The sequence below is a fragment of the Vanacampus margaritifer genome, chromosome 3 (genome assembly GCF_051991255.1).
Source record: "Vanacampus margaritifer isolate UIUO_Vmar chromosome 3, RoL_Vmar_1.0, whole genome shotgun sequence".
Lineage (NCBI taxonomy): Eukaryota > Metazoa > Chordata > Actinopteri > Syngnathiformes > Syngnathidae > Vanacampus > Vanacampus margaritifer.
In genome coordinates, this window is record NC_135434.1 from 17,369,121 (window position 1) to 17,390,673 (window position 21,553).

General features: G+C 40.3%; 1 protein-coding gene across 1 annotated transcript; it reads left to right on the top strand.

Moving 5' to 3' along the window:
* The first annotated feature begins 102 nt into the window (after nucleotides 1-102).
* LOC144049128 (glutamine--fructose-6-phosphate aminotransferase [isomerizing] 1) lies at nucleotides 103-17,406 on the top strand. Its single transcript, XM_077561787.1, has 19 exons — nucleotides 103-220; nucleotides 2,058-2,165; nucleotides 3,025-3,132; nucleotides 3,234-3,359; nucleotides 4,155-4,213; nucleotides 4,305-4,439; nucleotides 4,511-4,572; nucleotides 4,747-4,826; nucleotides 4,903-5,008; nucleotides 5,120-5,283; nucleotides 6,233-6,328; nucleotides 7,897-7,994; nucleotides 8,115-8,235; nucleotides 8,478-8,635; nucleotides 12,020-12,134; nucleotides 13,629-13,756; nucleotides 13,999-14,166; nucleotides 14,956-15,117; nucleotides 16,088-17,406. The coding sequence occupies exons 1-19, from the start codon at nucleotides 214-216 to the stop codon at nucleotides 16,130-16,132; spliced, it is 2,046 nt and encodes a 681-aa protein (XP_077417913.1). The 5' UTR covers nucleotides 103-213; the 3' UTR covers nucleotides 16,133-17,406.
* The last annotated feature ends 4,147 nt before the right edge of the window (nucleotides 17,407-21,553 follow it).

The following is a 21,553-nucleotide window of genomic DNA, read 5'->3' on the forward strand; positions in this document are numbered from 1 at the left end:
AAGGATCCGCATCCGTTTGCCTTTGCCACGTCAGGAGAGGCTACGTTGGAAGGTACGGGCCTGATTAACAGGCCACTCTGGCCAATCACAAAAGACGCGGAAGTTGTCCCTTGCTTCTGATTCGTCCCCACAAAATCGGAAAAGCGGTGTGTATTTGACAAGCGTTTCTTCCCAGCTGCCTGAGTGACAGAAACGGGCAGCGGAACAGAAGACATGTGTGGTGAGTGCTGGATGAATTTATGTATCGAACCTATTTAGGAGATGGTTTGTGTTTTTCTGAAACTCTCGCACGACCGTAACGACGCATTTGCCATGTAAATAAGCGTATTCTTCTCTGAGCCTGTTTAAATTAGCCAAGGGTGGCTAACCTAGTTAGCGAATGAATGAGAAACGAACGATGCTGTTAGCCCGCTAAAATATTAAATAGCCAATACTGGATTAAAATGCGCCATGTAGCATTTATTATTAAGGTTTGAGTGCCAAAACTGTAAATAATTTACTAGAAGTAAGGAAAGCACCATTAGATGCTGCGGTACAAGCTAGCTAACGTTCTAAGTGGCCAATTGACGCTGTTCGTAGTGAAGCTACACACATACACATCTCCCCTTCATTAAACCAGAGAGATTTTGTCATTTATGAGCTTGAGTCAATGTTGACTATTGACCGAACAAAGAAGGGAGCAATGCTAATAGTAACGAGAAGCGTGAAGTGGAAACAGTCATTCAGCTGGTTCTTTGAGTTTGGGGAACGTGATGTCATACAGTGTTTTACTGGATGTTTCCCATCAGTGCCACGACAATCTCCGAGCAAAATGAACCAGTACGATTAGGTTGATATTTTTAGGTTACAACCGGAAGCTACAATTTGTGGCGCATCATTAGGTACTGTACAGTAATACAATACAAACAATGAAAACAGTAACAGTATTACTGTTTTCATTTTGGGATAACAGGATTTGAATTATATAAACTCCACTTCTTTACCCCTATTTCGAATTGACAATATTGTTTTCTTTTAAAAAAAATTTGACAGTGTTTTTCTTTTACTTTTTTTTTTAACTGTCTTGTTCCTATTAGAGTGTCCTGTGTGTAGGTCCCCCACCCGCCAAGAAAAAAAAATGCTCTTCTGAATGAAAGCTCTGTTGAACTGGGCAGTTCTCTACTTCTGCTCCAACAGTGTACACTGCGTTTACTTTCATTGCACATGTAGGTGAACTCAAATATTAGCTCAGTGATCTTCTTGGTTAAAAAAAAAAAAGTTTTTTGTTTTTTTGCAGTGCTCAAGTAAATATACATTTTAATTGATCATTTTGGAGTTACTCTACACTGGAACTTCCAACTTAAACATTATGATGTGAGACCAGTAAATCTGACTACTGTGTACCTGTATGACAGTTGGACATGTTAAAATGTTATTTTAACACTGTACAGTTGATTACGTTTTTTTTAATGGTGAGATTTTGAACATGTAATGACCAATTTACGTTCCATGATTTTCTTTGGGATTGGAAAAATATATATAGAACCAGAATTGTCAATCTGTGAAATAGTGGGTTTTTTGACATGTGAAATTCTATACTTTGTTGCTTCTTCTGGGAGGTTTTTTACCTATGTTATTTTTCTGCGCATATCTCACACAAAACGCACACACACACACACAGTCAAGTTCTCGAAACATGCCTTTGTCTCTAAACACAGCACGGTAACACTCGTAAAACTGGTTCTTGTATCCTTTAGTACGCCAGAAAGTGAGATGCTTTTCGTTTCTACTGCCAAATGTGTTGGTGGAAGAATGCGGTGATATTACGATTGTAGCTTATACAACTTTTGATTTTTTTTATATGGGTTCCGCGAAGAAATGACAGATGAACAATGAGGGAATTCTATAGAGAGATTATCGGATGTGCTATATGCTAAAAATAAATAAGGACATGCCTCTAACTTCCCACAATAGAGGCTGTGTGTGAAACTACACCAAAGTAGATAGAGTACCGCCTAGTCTTGCTTGAACACCATTGATCAGTGTTATCAATTTTAATGCTGTCCTCTACCCTACAGGAATTTTCGCCTATCTCAACTACCATGTACCAAGGACCCGCCGTGAGGTCCTTGAAATCCTCCTCAAAGGCCTGCGGCGTCTGGAGTACCGAGGCTATGACTCTGCCGGTGAGACGGATGAGAAAATGGTTATCAGCAACGCGCTCTGCTTTGTTTATCCTTGACTATCTCGTCACTGTTGACCAAGAGGACAGTTACCTTGATTATATCACATAGCTGTTGCTATTTACAGACACCTCACAATGGAAACATGATTGGCCTTCTCTAGCTACAGTGGATATAAAAAGTTGTTTTTTGGACCAGCTTTTTATTAAAAAAACAAAACCACACATCTTCCAAAAGCAAGCTGTTGTGTCATGATAGGTGTTTGGTGCATAGTATTTTAACACTTTATCATTTAAATGAATCCCCCAAATTAATACTTAAAACAGCCTATTTTTTTCCAATGGCGCCCCACCTGGTGAAAACCACCTAACTCAGTATGAAAAATCACCTCATCGTTGTAAAAATTATTTTCTGACAGTGACTATCAAAATTGAATTACATAATTGAATGTCATTAGACACTTCCAGCTATACGTACAGGCAGCTCCACTATTCTAAATGTCTGACTTGTAATGAGCACTTGTCAAGTTGTTATGTCATGATAGGTATTTGGTGAATAATATTTTAACACTTTGTAAATTAAATGAATCCCCAAAATTAATACTTTAATTTTGACAGCCTTTTTTTTCTAATAGCACCCCTCTTGGTGAAAACCACGAGTCCAGTGGGGTCCTAACCCAGTATGAAAAATCACCTCGTTGTTATAAAAATTCCTTTCTGATAGTGTCTATCATAATTGAATTACATAATTGAATATCATTAGACAACGTAGCTGTACGTACAGGTAGCTCCACTATTCTAAATGTCTGACTTGTAAACATAAACGTGGTGTTACCTGTTCAATATTTGTTGTTTGTTTTCAGGTGTGGGCATTGATGGCGGCAATGGCAAGGATTGGGAGACCAACGCCAAGTCCATCCAACTCATCAAGCAGCGTGGAAAAGTGAAGATGCTTGATGAGGAGATCCACAGTAAGCTGAAAGTAGTTAATCACATGATAATGAATGAACCTCTACTCAGTGGGCCACTGTTTTGATTTAGGGTGTTAAAGTAGTTTGTTTTGTTTGTTTAGAACGGCAAGATCTGGATCTCGAGGTGGAGTTAGATGTTCACCTGGGCATTGCTCACACCCGCTGGGCCACCCACGGAGAACCGAGCCCAGTCAACAGCCACCCACACAGATCAGACAAGACCAATGGTCGGTAATTGTTTTCAAACAGAACTTAGCGTTTTTATCTTGGTTATTTCTACACTCAATAAAAAATATGAATGGTTCACTTTCGTTTTTGGTAGTGAAGATCTAAAATTTTGCTTTGAACACAAAAGGCTAATTTTCTCGAATATTATTCAAAATCTACCTGAGCAACCACTTCCTCTTTGTCGAGATAATCAATCCAGCTCACAGGTGTGGCTTATCAAGATGATGTTTTAGACAGCATGATTGTTGCACAGGTTTGCAATAGGTTGCCAACAACAAAAAGCCACTGTAAAAAAATGCCCAAAAATTGTTTTTATTTATTTTCTGGGGGGTGAGGAAAATTATGGCCATATCAGATGCTGTCTGCTTTTCTGCCCCCTCTCAATACAGTAAAACTGCACACTTTAGAGTGCCTTTTTGTGGTGGGCAGCCTATGGCACATAATCAGTCATGCTCTCAGCATGTTTTGCCACACTTGTTGTGAGGTGAATGTATTTTCTCAAGTGACAAGTACTCATTAACACGGATTTAGACGGATGTGTGAACAATATTTTTTGCAAATAGACCTTTTCTGTACGCAGCAAAAAAAATTAGATCTTTGACTTCACCTCATGAAAAATGGGAGCAAAAACAGTTGCAATATTTTTGTTCAGTATATGGTACTGTCCAATATGTTTTTGTTGGTGTTAGTCTAATGAAATGAATCCCTACTGTAATGATTTTGGAAAACGTAAATAGAGTGAGTCATTAGGTCACAAGGTTTTTGGCCTCATTGTTTTTCTTTATGCTCTGCAGAGTTCATTGTTATTCACAATGGTATTATCACCAACTATAAAGATCTAAGGAAATTCCTGGTGAGCAGAACTTTCTTTTTTCCCCTCATTCACCATTATTATTCTCACATATGACCCAGACAGGAATTTACTCTTTACTCCCACTCTTCAGATGAGCAAAGGCTATGAGTTTGAGTCGGAGACCGACACAGAGTCCATTGCCAAGCTGGTGAAGTACATGTACGACAACCGGGAGAGTGATGACATGAGTTTTGCCACTCTGGTGGAAAGGGTAACACAGCAACTGGTAAGTACACACACACACACACACGCACACACATGATTATCAAATAAAATGTGGTTCACTGTACTTCTCAGGAAGGTGCTTTTGCCCTGGTCTTTAAAAGTGTTCATTATCCTGCCGAGGCAGTTGTCACAAGGTGAGCATTTGCTTTTTATACTGTATGTGGGTATTGATATCGTCTAGTCTACAAATTATTGTTAGCTTGTCCCACAATTGAAGCTACTTTGTGAACATTTTAGGGTCAGTTTCTTACCTTCGTATCTACACATTGCGCTCCAGCAAGTGTTCTTACTGTTTAATTGATGTGCAGGAGGGGAAGTCCTCTGCTGATTGGTGTGCGAAGTGACCACATGCTCTCAACAGACCATATTCCTGTGGTCTACCGCTCATGTAAGTGGCATTTCAAGCTGTGTGTGTCTCTTATGATTTCAGTTGGATTTAGACCTAGTTATGGTTTGTTTCTCAGCTGGCAAAGAGAAGAGCTGCAATCCCCTCCCCAGAGTCGACCAGGACACCTGCCTGTTCCCCGTGGATGAGAAAGCTGTCGAGTACTACTTTGCTTCTGATGCAAGGTAAGCGTGTCTCCCTGTCCTTGCAGCTGCTCTTTTCAAATCCATATATCATTGTGCCGCGCTTCCGTGGGACTATCAGAACGGGAGTCAATATTGTGTTTGTGATTACAGCGCAGTTATAGAGCACACAAATCGAGTGATCTTCCTAGAGGATGACGACGTGGCTGCTGTGAGCGAGGGAAGGCTGTCCATACACAGGATAAAACGCCGAGCCGGAGACTACCCTGCCCGCGCAATCCAGACCCTTCAGATGGAGCTGGAGCAAATCATGAAAGGTGAGTCGAGGATCTCTAAACTTCTGCAGCAGGTATTGCCTTCCGCTGTACTTCCAAAATAGGCACTGGCACAGTGCCTAATAAGTAGTTGTGATATCTGTTGTTGTCGTATATTGTCACAGGATAATTAGTGGAGTGACATCAGCCTTGAGGCAGTGCATTCTAACGTCAAAGTTAAAAGAAACCTTCAGATCAATTAAATGTCTCCTGAAATTCAAAATTCAGTTTGATTAAAAATTCTGTGCATTTCCTCTGAAGCATGCATCCTACATTTTATTTTGTATTTTTTTATGGGGGGAAAATTAAGTAAGTTATTTGTTTGTTTATTTATTACTGATAAGGAACCAAAGTGACATTGACAAATTGCTATTTTTGAACCAAGTGTAATACATAACTGATTGTGTTCACGTATCTGCATCGTGGGCTGGTGTTTGCTGGTGTTTGCTGGTGTTTGCTGGTGTCTATTCCCTAGTTGTACCGCAGTCGTCCAGCAGAGAGCAGAAATTAGCTGCTGTTGGCTGGACTCACACATTCCTTTGTGGTCCAATCATTTCTTAGCCTTGCCTGTTTCTGGAAGCGATCTGCTGAATAACCTAATTCGCATGACCCAAATTTCTGAGCTGAAAAACACACACATTTTGCTTTTGCCGTTTATTAGGGATGGAAAAACATTAACTCCCTCATGTCCCGTCATTGTTTGTTTTACCCGATATATCAAGCATGTATTTTGGTCCTGGATAGTGTAATTGTAACCTCTTCATTTAGAGGCAAAAACTGAAACACTATATTTTTACTGGTCCTCAGGAGCTTAATGTGTGTCAAGTGTCAACCATACCTAAGTTCTCATGTAGGCCAGCACTTTATTAAAATCCTATCATTGTGTTCTTCAGCGCCAGTTCCCTTTTTAACAGAATTCTAAATGTTTCTTTGTCTTATCCTTCCTCTGCAGGAAACTACAGCTCCTTCATGCAAAAGGAAATCTTTGAGCAGCCTGAGTCTGTGGTCAACACCATGAGAGGAAGAGTCAACTTTGATGACAATACAGGTAAGATAGCTTAGCTCAGATCTGATGGATCATTGTTTGTGAATGTTCATTATTTGAAGGAAGTGGGAGTGATCGCCCAGAACTTGATGCACATTTTCTATTAGTCTGTTAATGGGATTTTATATGTTACTAACACAAAGTGCTATATACTGTATATGTCAGTACGGATGGATGCGAATAGTTTCCAACAAATACAACACAAATATATAGGGGACTTTGTGGGGAAAAAAATATTTGACCACAAATAGATGGGGATTGCTATTTGTTTGGGCAACATCTTAGGGTGTTAAGAGCACAAAAAGATGCAAATTGCTGGCGTTGGGCCGAAATCTCACTGTCACTGTCACTATTTCATCAATTTCACATTTTTCAAATCTAAGCTGTTGATCAGTCTACACGTGTGGGTTTATTTTTTTATGTACTGTAATCTTATTTATATTAATTAATTGTTTTTATTTGTATTTTATATTTACTTATTTTATGTGTTGTTTAATTTATTCGTCATAAAATGTTCTTTAACTCTTTGCCTGCCAAGCGTTTTCAGAAAAGGGATGCTGTGGGTGCCAGCTGATTTAAAAAAAATTGTGTTTGGACTATGGAAACACACATACTACCAAGGCTTTCCTCCACCCGTTTCCCCAAAAAAACATAGTTAACGACTTTTAACGTCTTTGGCAGCCCTCCTTAGGATTTTACTAAACGTTATTAAACGTTTTTGGCAGTTAAAGAGTTAAAAAAATATATTTTTGTTAATTTTTACATTTATTTATTTATTTTATTATGAATTATTGACTAATCTACACTGTTGAAAATGGCTTGGGCTCTTTGATTTGAAGGTACAGTCAATTCTGGATTATAAAACGATAAGCCGCGCTAGCTAAATTTGAGGAATACTCTAGTTTGTTACACATATAAGCCGCACCCGACTGTAAGATGCAGGTGTTGTAATGTTCCCGCTACTTTCTTTTCCATAATGAGGGCGCAAATTGTCTCACTCTCGTTCTCGTTCCCTCCCCTACTGTTTTTGGGCTCACTTGGTTTGTTTTGCTCTGCCTGACGCTCTTGCGCTTCCTTTATACAGTAGTGCTCCCCCTTGTGATCTGATGGATAAGCCGCACCTTTGTATTAGCCGCAGGGTTGAATGCAAGTGAAAAAAAGTAGCGGCTTATAGTTCAGAAATTAATTTACATGCCATGTTTGGGGTCTCCTGAAAAGTGATCATTTTGAAGATACAAGGATTCTGCCCAACACCAACAATATACCTAAACACTAGGTCAGTTTTTTTGTTTTTTTGCAAATAGTTTGTTCTACAGGAAAAACTTGAGTAACAAATCAAATCACCAAGTCCATGTTTTTTGGCGAATAGTTTCTCCTACAGTAAAACTTGTGAGTCACAAATTATATCACCTTGGGTTGACTGTATGAGAATTTACATTCCATGTGAAAACATAACACATGAAGAATTACTTTGTGAGTGACTGATTTCTCTCAGCACTCTCCTGGGCTCTTTTAATGATGTGGAACGTGGTGAGGCATGATGATGGATTGGTTGTTTGGTTTGTTCCCAGTGAACTTGGGTGGACTGAAGGACCACATCAAAGAGATCCAGAGATGTCGACGCCTGATCCTTATTGCATGCGGCACCAGCTACCATGCCGGCGTGGCGGTGAGTAGATACTAAACAGTTATGGTGTAAATTGTTATCATTCAGCACATTAGGCCTGCAGCCAACTTGTTTTGACAGGATGGTGCCTGGTATTGCTTTAATGTTTTGTTGCTCCTGCAGACCCGTCAGGTCCTGGAGGAGCTAACAGAGCTGCCTGTGATGGTGGAGCTGGCCAGCGATTTCCTGGACCGGAACACACCCGTCTTCCGAGATGACGTTTGCTTCTTTATTAGCCAGTCAGGTGAGGGCTGATCTGGTGCACAGGCTTTGTTTGTTCCCCACTTTCCATGTCAGGGAGCCAGTATGTGAACTGCTTAGTAATCTGTTTATCTTCTTTTGTGTGATGTCCATCATTGGGTTCCGTTGAGGTTTGCTCAATTACAGCCTTGTATGCGTCACTTTCTACCAAACTAACAATCAGAATCACAACCTTTACATGTATTTTCTGTTGAACTTCATTTTCCCTTGCACGTCATCTCTCAGGGGAGACTGCTGACAGCTTGATGGCCCTGCGCTACTGCAAGGAAAGAGGTGCTCTGACTGTGGGCATCACCAACACAGTGGGCAGCTCCATCTCTCGGGAGACCGACTGTGGAGTCCACATCAATGCCGGACCTGAGATCGGAGTGGCCAGCACTAAGGTGATGCTTCTAAAGTTATACCATGAAGCTTCTTTCTAAATACACTCTATAAGGTTGAATATACCCATTCCAGGATGGCACACCTCCATTTGTTTCAGATTTAATTCCATAGGATATAATAGAATAAGTGTCATGCATTTCTTATAAAAATATAAACTCTACAGACAATGTTTGTACATTTCAACGTTTTTAACTATTAAGTAAGTTATTAACACCATTGACTCAGTTAATGATGAAGGTGTCATGTAAAAGTGAGTTGCATCATATATGCACTTAATGTGCCATTTTTTTGTCACACAAGTGTAAAAATAATTTAGCGTTCTTTTTTGGCTTGGATAACAAGTGACGGCGGACATGGTCATGACTGACTGCTCTAATAATAATAAAATAATTCATCTAGTTACTTAACATCACTTCCGGTGTTATGTATATTGTTTTCTTTTCTCACATTCTTTTTAAAATTAATATGCTTGGAATATGCTGACCTGAAAGTTGTTCACACTTCCCCGTGGACTATTTTGCTATAAATTGATTTTCACTGAAAGCAGTGTGGCGAGCGGTGACGTTTTAGAGTGGGCATGCTGGAGTGTCACCAAAATTTGGGGGGTATTTTTATTATTAATTTTAATATGAAGTAGTGTTTATAATATTATTTTATACCACTGTGTAGGTATTAAATTAAAGCGGAACTATTCAGGACTGACGCAGGTTGATGCACACATACCGTAATGTAACCAGCTCCGTGGTGAGTGAAATGACACAATCACATGGCCACAAATTTGCCAATACATTGGAATTTACAGTATTCGGAACTGGCCTCACCCTACCCGGAAGAGGGAAAAATGACAAGCGATTTCAACCGTTTGCTAACCTGTGGACAGCCAGCGAGCCATTTATGTTTCTCGTACGTCCTGGCTTGAAAGTGTTTCCGTGATGACTACTTCAGGAGTCTCTGGGAAAATGGCACATCATTGTGACTCGGTGATAAACTGGACCACTGACTGGTTACCGCATAACAAGTCAAGTAAGCCAATTATGCGCATGCGCGTTGTCAATGAAGCTGCTTTACTGCCAGCTTTTTTGCCATTCAAAAGACGCACGCATAGAAAAAAACCTCTTGGCACCAACACAACATGAGATCTCATTACGCATGCGCGAAACAAGCTGTCTGCTTTTCAGCTTTTCGCTAGGAAAACAGAACAAATTACACAGGAATGTAAGACCAAAACGGTAGTACTAAGGTATTGTATAATAGAGGACACTGATAGATCAATATTTTCAAGGATTGTATTGAAGGGCTTGGGCATGCACTGCATTATTAGCTTATTATGACCGCTTGCCACTGACTGAAAGGAAAGAATACTTTCGAAACTATCCAGGTATCTTAATAAAATGCAGATGACGTTCTTCGGTCAAAAGACACACAGGATAAAGAATTACAGTACGCTTAACATTTATTTGTAGCACTCTGGTTGAAATTTTCTTGCTTAACGGGTGCTGAACAATGTGACTTCAAAATTTGGAATTGTATATATTCAGATTGGCTTGACACATTTCTGGAAATAGGCAGCTAACACAAGATTTGCGTTAATGTTCAATTTTACACTTGGTGGTTGGCAGGCAGTCAAGATAATGTGCACAAAAAACATTAAAAACTAAATTTTCCGTAAAATGTTGCATCTTAAAACTGCTCAAATGTGGCGAATAATAATTCAGCTTGTTAATCACTTATACATGTATTTGACATTTTCTTTAATAGTTACGAGACTAGTGTATATTATGAAGCTCTACACCATGGGTGGACGAAATGCTGCCCTGTTCTTTAATATGGCCCTATGAGCATTTACATGATCAAGAGTGCATTAATTTAGATGTTAGGACAAAGTTTTGCCCATCCCTGTTCCATACCGATATATTTTTGTATGATGATGTATGACGACATCTTATAAGTGGAGGCGACACCTGGCGACGGTAGATGAAAGCCAGATGATGATGCAGCGAGCGCCTTCTCTTGTTGCTCTCTCCTACGTGCTGTTTGCAACGAGTATGGAAGCCAGACATTGTCATCGCAAGGGCCAGTAGCTCAAAACCTGATTACTTAAAAGGCCAAATTTGTGATAGAGTTCTTGTATTGGACCTCATTAACTCGTGCAGGTGGGTCTAATTATGAGGCCAGTGAGTATCTATAAACAATGGCACACAACTAATAATATCTGGGCTTATTCATTTAAAGTGAGCGAGTGACGCAGGTCCCGTCCTGGCCCGGCCCTTGCACTTGGCTCAGGGACTTGAGTTGTGTGCTGCTCCAGAGCCTGCAAGCACGCCTCAGAGACGCCATCATTTACTGCTTGGCTGCCTGGGCCACACACCCGCCGGCCCAAGCAAGGCTGCACAACCCAGCTCACCAAATCACTGGAGAACATGTGTCACAGCCCACAAGTCCAATTAAGCGCGCTGTAATTTGTGCAAAATTCATAAAAATGACATCCATCATTATGCAATGACCATATTAAAATATGTTGCCATGGAATCTAATTGCTGAACCCTGGGGCCGGTTTGCCAGGTCAACTGACAGCGAGTGGAAGATTGGCTTAAAAGATTGTGATCATACCTTTTGGGAATTTCAACTTAAAAAAAAAAGGTCACAAGAAAAAAGGTGTTTGAGAACTTTTAGTTTGTGTCTCAGCTGCATATTTAAGTGGTCATCGTTCTTAGATAAAGGTCAGCCTGTTCCACATTAATCATACTGCACGAGTTGATCCCATTTTTAGGCTGCAAACTTAAAAGCCAGGGACTGTTGTTAAAAAAAAATTATAAAGATTTTTACAATTATTTCCTTGGCGTTGAACTCCAGCAGCTCTTATGCAATGAATTGGCTTCAGGTGAACATTGTCTCTCCCAAATTGGCGCAGAAGACCTTTCAAAATTGCGCCAAGATTAAACAACAAACGGCACATTGCTCATGACAGCAGGCGTCAGGTCGCCGAAGTGTTTTGTGACGCGATGATCTGTAGTCCCCAAGTTTCAAGCATTTGTTCCAGGATGAGCGCTGCTATTGACTCCGCTCCACGTTTGCCTGCAACCACCTCGCCTTGCATTTCTCATCTGTTGTCCATTATTAGATGGAGACAAAATTCATTATCAGAACGGCAGAAAGGAGATCATAGTCTCAGAAACATTACTTTAGCGTTAAACGGGATCGGATTCCTTTTTGGTGTGTTTTTTTTTTTGCATTTCAAAACTTAATCACGCAAAACAACAACCAGTTGGAGATTTTTGCTAGTGAGTGTCATTGGTCCCAACAGCTTTTTTAGTGTCTTTGTAGAAACTAGAGGGTGCACTCACAAGCCTCACAATTTTTTTTATTTTTTTTCATGTGCACAGGCCTACACAAGCCAGTTTGTGGCCCTGGTCATGTTTTCTCTGATGATGTGCGCTGACAGGATTTCCATGCAGCCAAGACGCCGTGAGATCATCCAGGGCTTGAGAGTGCTTCCAGGTAAGTCAAAGGTGTTACCAAAATGGGATCTACAGATTACAACACACTGGAAATGTCATTAGGTTCATAGGAATCATCCAGAATTTCTTAAATTTATATCACATTTTGATAGTCATCTACGTATTCACGTTTTCGCTTTTTTCACATCCCACCGTCCCCCACAAAAAAAAAAGGCGTCACATGTACATAAGTGTTCACAGCCTTTGCTCGATACTTTGTTGATGCACATTTGTCAGTCTGAGATCCTGAGCACTATGGATCACATTTTCATCCACGTTGTCCCTGTACATTGCTGTATTCGTTGTTCCCTCAATCCTGACTAGTCTCCCAGTTCCTACTGCTGAAAAAAAATCATCAGTGATGATTTGTGTATGGTTTCCTCCAAACATGACAACTGGCATTCACGCCAAAGTGTTAACGCTTTGTCATCAGATTGGAGATTTTTTTTTTGTTTTCCTCATGGTCTAAGAGACTTTCAGGTGCCTTTTGGCAAATTCCTGGCAGGCTGTCATGTGCCTTTTACTAAAGAGTGGCTTCCATGTGGCAGAGATGGTTTTCCTTCTAGAAGGCTCTCCTCTCTCCACAGAGGACTGCTGGAGCGACCATCAGATTCCTAGTGGAAACATGATACACCTGAGCTCAATTTTAAGCTTTGCTTCAAAGACTGAATACTTATGTGACTGGCTTTTTCTAATTTTTAATACATTTGAAAAGTTTAAAAAAAGAAAGAAAGCTTTTAAATGAGTTAACCCCAACCTAAAAATGTTGTTTACAATAATATGTTCTAATAATATGATTAATATTGTGCTTGTGGAATATGAGTTGAGCAGCAATATCCACCCTTTAAAAAATAAAATAAAAAATCCATCTCAGGGGCGGCCATGTTGCCCCTTTCTGTCGACTGAAAATGACATCACATTCGCTCCGGGCTTTGGCAATTACCAATCACGGCTCACTCCTTTTCTGAAGCTGAGCCGTGATTGGTTGTTACCTGAGCCTTGAGCTTCTGTGATGCACTCCACATGAGAAGTGGACAACTCTGTATGATACAGTACTGTTATATATCACTATAATGTTATAAGAATACCCTTCTGACTTTTTCATACAGCACTTATGTTGGAATATTTATAGAATGTGCAGTTGTCCCATGACTTTAGAGAAACGGAAACTAAGGCAACTTTTTGGTGCATATATCAAGCAATGCGTTAGTCTCATTCATTTGCTGCAACATTAAATCATGACAATGAGGGTCATGAAGCGAAAGAGGCACTAAGGGAGGGTGCGGCTCGACTCTGCAGGCCCTCGCATGCCTTTTGGATATCTAAAGCAGATGATGGCGTGTCGTGAACGGTAAAATTACAAGCATAAAACTGTCTGGCCACTCAGATGCTCATAGTCAACATTCCCATCTGACACTTCACACGTGCGTAGGTTTTGCACAGCATTGTTCCTAAATGTTCAAATCCTAATTGGTTTCTCTCTCGTGTGTATTAGATCTGATCAAGGAGGTCCTCAGTTTGGATGATGAGATCCAGAAGCTGGCGACAGAACTGTACCAGCAGAAGAGTGTACTGATCATGGGCAGAGGCTATCATTATGCCACCTCCTTGGAAGGAGCCCTGGTGAGAAAACACAGACATCCTTTCCTGACTGGCTTCATGTCGTCTTTTTCCTCCCCCATCACTTCTAAGATCATTCAACATTTAATGAGTCCAATGTATCTGGAGGAGTACATGAAAAATGTCACTCCCAAAATATGCTTTTACATTTGTCAAACGACCAACTGTGCATTTCATTGCTCCTGCGTAATTAACTTATTAGTCTACAACGCAAGTATTAAACGATGGTCGCTTTTCTTACTCAGAAAATCAAGGAGATCACATACATGCACTCTGAGGGCATCCTGGCTGGGGAGCTGAAACACGGCCCTCTGGCTCTTGTGGACAATCTCATGCCAGTCATCATGATCATCATGAAGGACCACACGTATGTCAAATGCCAGAACGCCCTGCAGCAAGTCGTCGCCCGCCAGGTAGGACAAACCGTAACCAAGCGCTAATATCTTTATTTTTAATATCATGTCATATAAGTCCTTTCGACAGATAGATGGGGGGAAAAAAGGCCCCTAAGTGTTCATCATATCAAATATACTCACCTAAACATTTTTATTGAGCGCCGTATAAGCAATTGTGCCATCACAGCAATTTACATTTTACATTCTCATTCAAGAGAGATAAGAGCCTGAGACAACTAAATTTAATTGACTTTGAAATTCACATGTAAGATCTACTTTTTTACTATAACTTTATTCTGATTATGACATTCTGAAAACTAATTTATTCTGGCAATGTGACATTTTTCTCTGAAATATATAACTATGTATATCTGGGAAAAAAACGCCTGACTTCTTCATTATTATTTTTTACATTTTAGTTAATACTTCACACTTGACAACTTTGTATTGCAGTAGATCTACTTAATAAAAGCATATTTTTTTGAAACAAACTTATTAGAGTGTGTTAAAGTATACATAATTAGTACCTAATTTTGCATGTTTTGTTCATTAAAAGTCTGTAGTGTAGAATATATTTTTTTCTACTTTTGGGAATTTTCGAGGTGGAAAATATGAGCTTTTATTGTTTTTTGGACAAAAAGTGGAACCAAAATAAATTCTGTGGCCTATGGCTCACCTCTTGTTGTCACATGACATCATCACTCTTGGCCAACTGCAATACATGATGTTATCAGAGGTGTGACACTGATGGAACACATTTATTTTGGACAAATTTGACCAGAGATCTGACGCTTAATGCTTCGACAGGGCCGCCCAATCATAATCTGCGACCGAGACGATTTCGAGAGCATCAACAACTCGGGCCGCACCATCAAAGTGCCTCATTGCGTGGACTGCCTGCAGGGCATCCTGAGCGTCATCCCCCTGCAGCTGCTCTCCTTCCATCTGGCCGTGCTCCGAGGCTACGACGTAAGTGCTTTAGGCTGGCGTGCGCCGACATCTGCAAAGCGTTTCCCTTCCTACGCCGCCACCAGCCACAACCGTGACACTCGATTACATCAATTTGGACTTCTGACGTGATTGGACAGTTACACGTGACTCACATTCAGGATCTTGACGACATTAATGACCGTGCACGCTTGGAAAATGAATAGTTTGGTGATCCAACATGTTAAAGGAAATATTTATTTTGGGTGTTTTTGAACTAGATTCAGGTAGTTCGCATTATGACTGTTGGCAAACTTTTTGATGAGGGAGAAAGCTGGAACAGTTCCACCTGTCAGTACACTGGCAAAGTTGAATTAAATTAAAGCGTTAACTCTGGAGATAAATTGAAGTCATTTAAAGTGTTGAGAAAAACTAAAATAATGGACTTCCTGTTGCGGTCTATGTGCTGCTTGTGGGCACAACTAAACCTGGAGGCGAGAAGTTTTGAGAATTGTTTCTATGAGAAAAAAGATGTCCATAAAGCTGTTTGATTGTTTTGTTCAACAGTTAGTTGTATTTTACAGAAGAATTCTATTCAAGGATCAAAGAAAGTTATTACAACAGTTTTTGATTCTAAATATACTTCCTAGTTGATGATTTTAAATTAATTACAAAAGTAAATATCTGTGAGAAGCTTTGTAGAATATAGTAGAAAATGCGATTAATTACAGAAAGTTATGCGATTAATTAGTGCATTCAAGCGATTAAAATTTTAACTATTAATCATTTTATTTATGTAGCTCAGTTTGGGGAAAACGTATTAGAAAAAAAAGTCAATATTTATCACGAAACATTTGAAATAATAATTTCAACAATATCGATGCAGCATAACATTGCATCTGAATCACAAAGATGAAAGTTTGTGAATTCCCAAACGCTGAGTTTGATCTGTGAGAGTTAAAAAATACAAAGTGTGAAATGATTAAGTTGAAAGTGTGCTGTGTACTCGTAGGTGGACTGTCCTCGGAACCTGGCCAAGTCTGTGACAGTGGAGTGAAGACGGACACGCGGACGTACGGCGAGGGGACGGACAACAATACGTGCCGTTGCGTGCGTCCTCTTTTATGCATTTTACTCGTATCTGGCTGTTTCATCTTTCTATCTCCCTGTTGGACTCCTTCTGGTTGTTGTAGACTGGTGGCGGTCTGGGCTGGCACTCACGTTATCGTCCTTGCGCTGACTCGGTGCACAAATAGCATCCAAAAAGCGCTTCTTGGTTCTTATTGCAGCCAATCGGTGAGATTCGTTCATTTCACTGAGAGCATTTTGGAGCCGACGTTACTGACTGATGGAACTTTGAACTTTTTTTTTTGCCTCCTTTCTTCTTCCAAGTCCTTTCATTAGTAATTTAGTTGGTGTTTTTCTTTCTTTCGTGGCAGCTAATGATTTGAAGTGTCAAATTATTTGGGGCCACAGCAATCGTAAGTGCTGCCACTTTATGTGCACGCCGAGTAGCATCGTGTGGATGCGTGCTGGAGCTTCATGGTCAAATTGTCTTGTTACATTCTTTATTTATCATCGCTCATGTTTTGTTTGTTTTTCTAAATCAAACAATCATCATGTATTTTTGTTGGCTGATTCTTGTTCATGCACAAGAACAAGACTTGATTCTCTACTTTGTTGTTTCATACTACACAATGAAATGAAGTGATACCAGTGAGATGAAGTTACTGCCAGCCCACACCCTCCCATCATGACTACTGCAAACGCAATATCGGGACCATTTGTAGCTATTAATTTTCTATATTTTTTCATTTTCTTATGAGGGATCAGAATTTTGTATTGTTACACTATGCTTTGAAACGTGAATGTTAGTCTTTCAGAAAAAGGAAAAAAAAAAGTCCTGTCAAACCAAACCTGATTCCGGTTTGGGCCGCTGGAAACCAAAATCTGTGTATTTGATATGTACGTGCGATGGTGTTTTTGTAGCCAAATGTACTGAAGATGCTTCAAGGCCTTGGAAGACACACACACACACGTATTAGATGCTGACTCGGAGAGATAGTGATGTAATTCAGACACATTTATGAAGGAGCAGGAGCTGCTATTGTTACCATTTTTTCCGTTTGCTTTCAACATTCATCTCGCTTCTGCAAACAAGCCTTAATCTCAGTTTGTGCATGTATCCCCAACATTGAGCTTCGGTTTGTACGCTAGGTTTACAACCAATGTTATTAGTCAGCAAAACTGTATCTTTTAAAGTCAGTGTCGTTACCGAGATTAGTGGGGCACTATTTAGAATCCCTGATGTAATAAAGAGTCCCAACGAGTTGTCTTTGTCAGCTCATTTGTTGAGACGGTACAATGTGTTGGAGTAGAAAAACTGACAATGTGTACTTCAGATTTATTACAATAAAGACATGATTTAGAAGCTTTATGTCCACACATTCTATAGTGTTGTTCAAAGAAACTAAACTAAACTTTCAATTGAAATTCCAGGATGAACCTCAAATGTGCTATAACCTTTACAGGTTAACTTGAGTTGACCTCTAGACAAATTCACAACTCACTAAGTCAAAGTCTTGCCTAATGAAGGAAGTTGCCAAATTAATATTTGAAATAATAGAATGCACCACTCTTTACCTTCACTTATTTGTTATAAACACGCTGTAGGAAATTTACATGATCAAGAATCCTGGAATATTTGTTCCATTAAATGAGTCATTGTTTTCCAAAATTGGCTCATTAAAATGTATTATTACTATTTTTGTTCTTCATTACTCTCACAAAATAATTGATTTCTTGAAAAACAATGAAATACCAAAATGTGTAAATTATTTAACATTTAGGTGAAAGTTTGTGCCAATTAGTTAAAATAAAAATTATAGTTTATTTATTAAAATGAGTTTTTTTTCTTTTCTTTCACATTTATGGCGAAATTTGCACCTGTCCATTTTAAACATCAAATGTTGCCCATCACTGTTTGCTAACCAAGTTCCACTATGCTGCCAATTGATGATTATATGTTGGATATTGTGTAGAGCGTAACAACTTTCTGGACTTGTGGATAAACATGAACAATAGGCCAAAGTCGGTCAAGTCGGTGCTAAATGCACAAATAGAGCCAAATGATGACCTAATGCCCAATGAGCTCATGTATACTGTGAGACTGCCAAGACGCTAGTGAGTGTTAAACAAAGTACATCTTTCAGCAAAAAAATTGTGATTTTTCTCTCCAAAGTTTTGGGAAACGTTGCTTGAGCGCAATATAGAAGGTGAGCATATATGTCAAGTTCAAAGAGAATCTCGTAAAAAAAAATCATGAGGACCGCAGATGTTTCCAAACGGCGCAGAAGAGGTCGCCCATGAGGTCAGTCAAAGGGGTCTGATGAGGTTGATATGCTGTAGTCTTCACAAGCGCCACATTTCAATCCACTTCAACACCTAAGACACATGTTGCACCACCATCCTTTTCGCTGGCCCAAAACCTTCATGTTGTTCATTTTCCTTACAGGTGGCAAAAAAATAGTTGACACAAAAGAAAATGCTTTTCTATTTTGAGCAGATTGGGTGACTTTTACTTTTTAAGTTCCCCCCCACAAAGCCTCAATCTAAATCAATGTCTGGCCTGAGCTCGTCATTCCACTCGCCCTCCTAACCCGGCCGGCCAGGAGCCATTAGCACCATTTCGCCTTTCCTAAGGCCCGTCCATATTTCCAGAAGATTAGTCGGGCTTTGCTATTTTCCGTGATGGCTCATGCGCATGTGTGCATAAAGCAGCGTGTGAACATCTGGAGCTGGTTAGCCATGCTGGTGAAGTTCGATTTTTTTTGGGGGGGGGGGAGTCTCCCTCCTTCATAGTCTGCATTGCGTGGGCTGCCCTGCAGAGCGTCAGTGTGTGAACCCGGTGATCCGAGTCATGGTGTCACTGTGCTTGAATACCACAATCACAGTAATCAATGGTGGGTTTTGTCAGAGCCGTTAAGTTCACTGCAATGGAAACCATATGAAAGTAAGGGTGGAATGAAAAAAAGAAATTTGACCCAAAAAAATCCAGGAATGCAAAGTCAATTTTATGTATTAAAAGGTTTACTTTGCTTTTGAGAGAAACACGATTGTATCATACAAATTTTTATTTTTATATGACATTCATATTGGAAACCTGCAAAAACATTCTGGCAAGATTAATCTCACCAGTCATAATAACATTCAAACAAATCTTTGCACAGAGCCTTGTACATGCGTACTTTGCAAGCTTCATTCGGAGCACCTTTTGCAAATAGAAAAAAATAAATGCTGACTATTATTAACCCAGAACTGGTGCACCTTAATAGTCATAAGATTTAAATATGAACATATTGAAACACAGTCATGAATTAGGTTCCATATTTCTTCAAATAGTGGCTGGGCATTTATTGGGAGTATCAGGTTTTTATTTAAGATAAGGCCTTTAACCCATGACCCTTAAAAAGAAAAGAATAGATGGAACAGGTTATTTCAGTCCATGGTGATGGGTTAATATACGGCTTCTATTATACATGTCTTGATGGAGGGAGCATCTGCGATCGCAGAGTTGAACATCGGCGGTCATACATGTGCCAAATGTGGCGTCCAAATTTTGGCTATTTACTATGACGTGCACGAAAGCAGGCCAGCTGTCACTCGCATCGTGCTGCTTCAGCACAGTGAGGAACATGACGAAGATGTCGAGAAACTCAGGTTGTTGTCTTTACTTCAGCAAATGAAAAGCAAAGAGGAATCGTCTGTCTGTGGTTCTCAAACTTGGGTCCACGAGCTGTATCTTGGGGTCTGCAAAATAGCTGGCAATAAATGATGGTGTTTAAGTATAAGAGGGCCAGCATGTCAATAACATGCAAGTAAAATTAAAAAAAAAGTAAAAATTTGTGAGTAGAGCCCGCCGCCCCCCCTCTCCAACTCTGACCACAACACAATTCACCTCATCCCCACCTACAAAACAGCTCTCAAACGCAGCAAACCACAAAGAAAGACTGTTAAAATCTGGTCCCATGACAGCATTGAGACCCTTAAAGGATGTTTCCTATGCACAGAGTGGAATACCTTTGATGGGCTGGATATGGACACTGCTGCTGTGACTGTAACTGACTATATTAAATTCTGTGTGGACAACATCATACCAACAAAGGAAATAACTGTTTACCCCAACAACAAACCGTACATTACTAAGGAGGTTAAAGACTGTATTAACCGCAAAAAAAGGGCATTTAAGAACCAGGACAGAGCCCAGCTCAAACTGGTTCAAAAAGAACTCAAACACATGCTTAAAGAAGCAAAAAGGAAGCACAAAGAGACTATAGAAAAACACTTTGCTGCTAACAACTCAAGAAAATGTGGGACACCATGAGGAGGATCACCAACTTGACTCCTGCTCAAAAAGGTCTCAGCACTCTAAATGACCTCCAGAAGGCAAGGGAGCTGAATGACTTTTATTTAAGATTCAAAACCCAGGACTTCTCCTCTGAATGTGGGGAGGTCCTGAGGTCCATTTCAGTGAATGAGCAGGACTCAAGGCTGGTCATTCATCCCCATGACGTCCAATCTGCTTTTAGGTCTGTCTGCACAAAGAAGGCCTCAGGACCGGATGGGATATCTGCCCTTCTGCTAAAATCCTGTGCAGAGGAGCTCACAGCGGCATGGCAGCCCATCTTCCAGAGATCTGTGGACTCACACTCCATTCCTAGTCTCTGGAAAAAATCAGTAATTACCCTGGTTCCTAAAAAACAATGTCCTGTGGTCAATAATGACTTCAGGCCTGTGGCTCTAACTTCCATTGTTATGAAGTGTTTCGAGAGGCTGATGGTGACTCGGCTCAGGGGGGAGGTGGATGCACACTTAGACTCCCTTCAGTTTGCCTACAAGCGGGGTCGCGGCACTGACGATGCTATCAACAGCATCACACATCTGGTCAGCAAACATCTGGACGTCCCTAAAGCTTATGCACGTGTGTTGTTCGTTGACTTTAGCTCAGCGTTCAACACAATGCAGCCGCACCTGCTTTTGGGTAAACTGAAGGAGATGAATGTGAACCCGTACATCTCGAGGTGGCATCACTCCTTCCTGACACAGCACACACAGCAAATCAGGGTCACATGATTGTGTGACATCACACCCTGAGAACTTTATCATTAAGTTCTCTGATGACACAGCTATCGTCAGCTTGTTGCAGGCCGGCGGTAGCCCACTGGACTATTTCTCAGAAATAGAGAAATTTGTCTAGTGGTGTGACCGGAATCATCTTGTGCTCAATGTGGGGAAGACAGAGGAGGTGATATTTGATCCAAAAACTGTTGGTGACCACGGGCCAGTCGTCATTAAAGGCAATCACATCAGCCAGGTGGGTTCATGCAGGTATCTGGGGGTCCACATTGACAACACACTCAGCTGGAGGGTACACGTTGGAAGTCTCTGCTCCAAACTCCAACAGCGTCTCTATTTCCTA

Bases quoted from the DNA above. Each gene is read 5' to 3' on its own strand.
- LOC144049128 (XM_077561787.1), top strand. The intron at 2,166-3,024 runs GTGAGACGGATG...GTTTGTTTTCAG, and splicing joins CCGAGGCTATGACTCTGCCG to GTGTGGGCATTGATGGCGGC. The intron at 3,360-4,154 runs GTCGGTAATTGT...TATGCTCTGCAG, and splicing joins CAGATCAGACAAGACCAATG to AGTTCATTGTTATTCACAAT.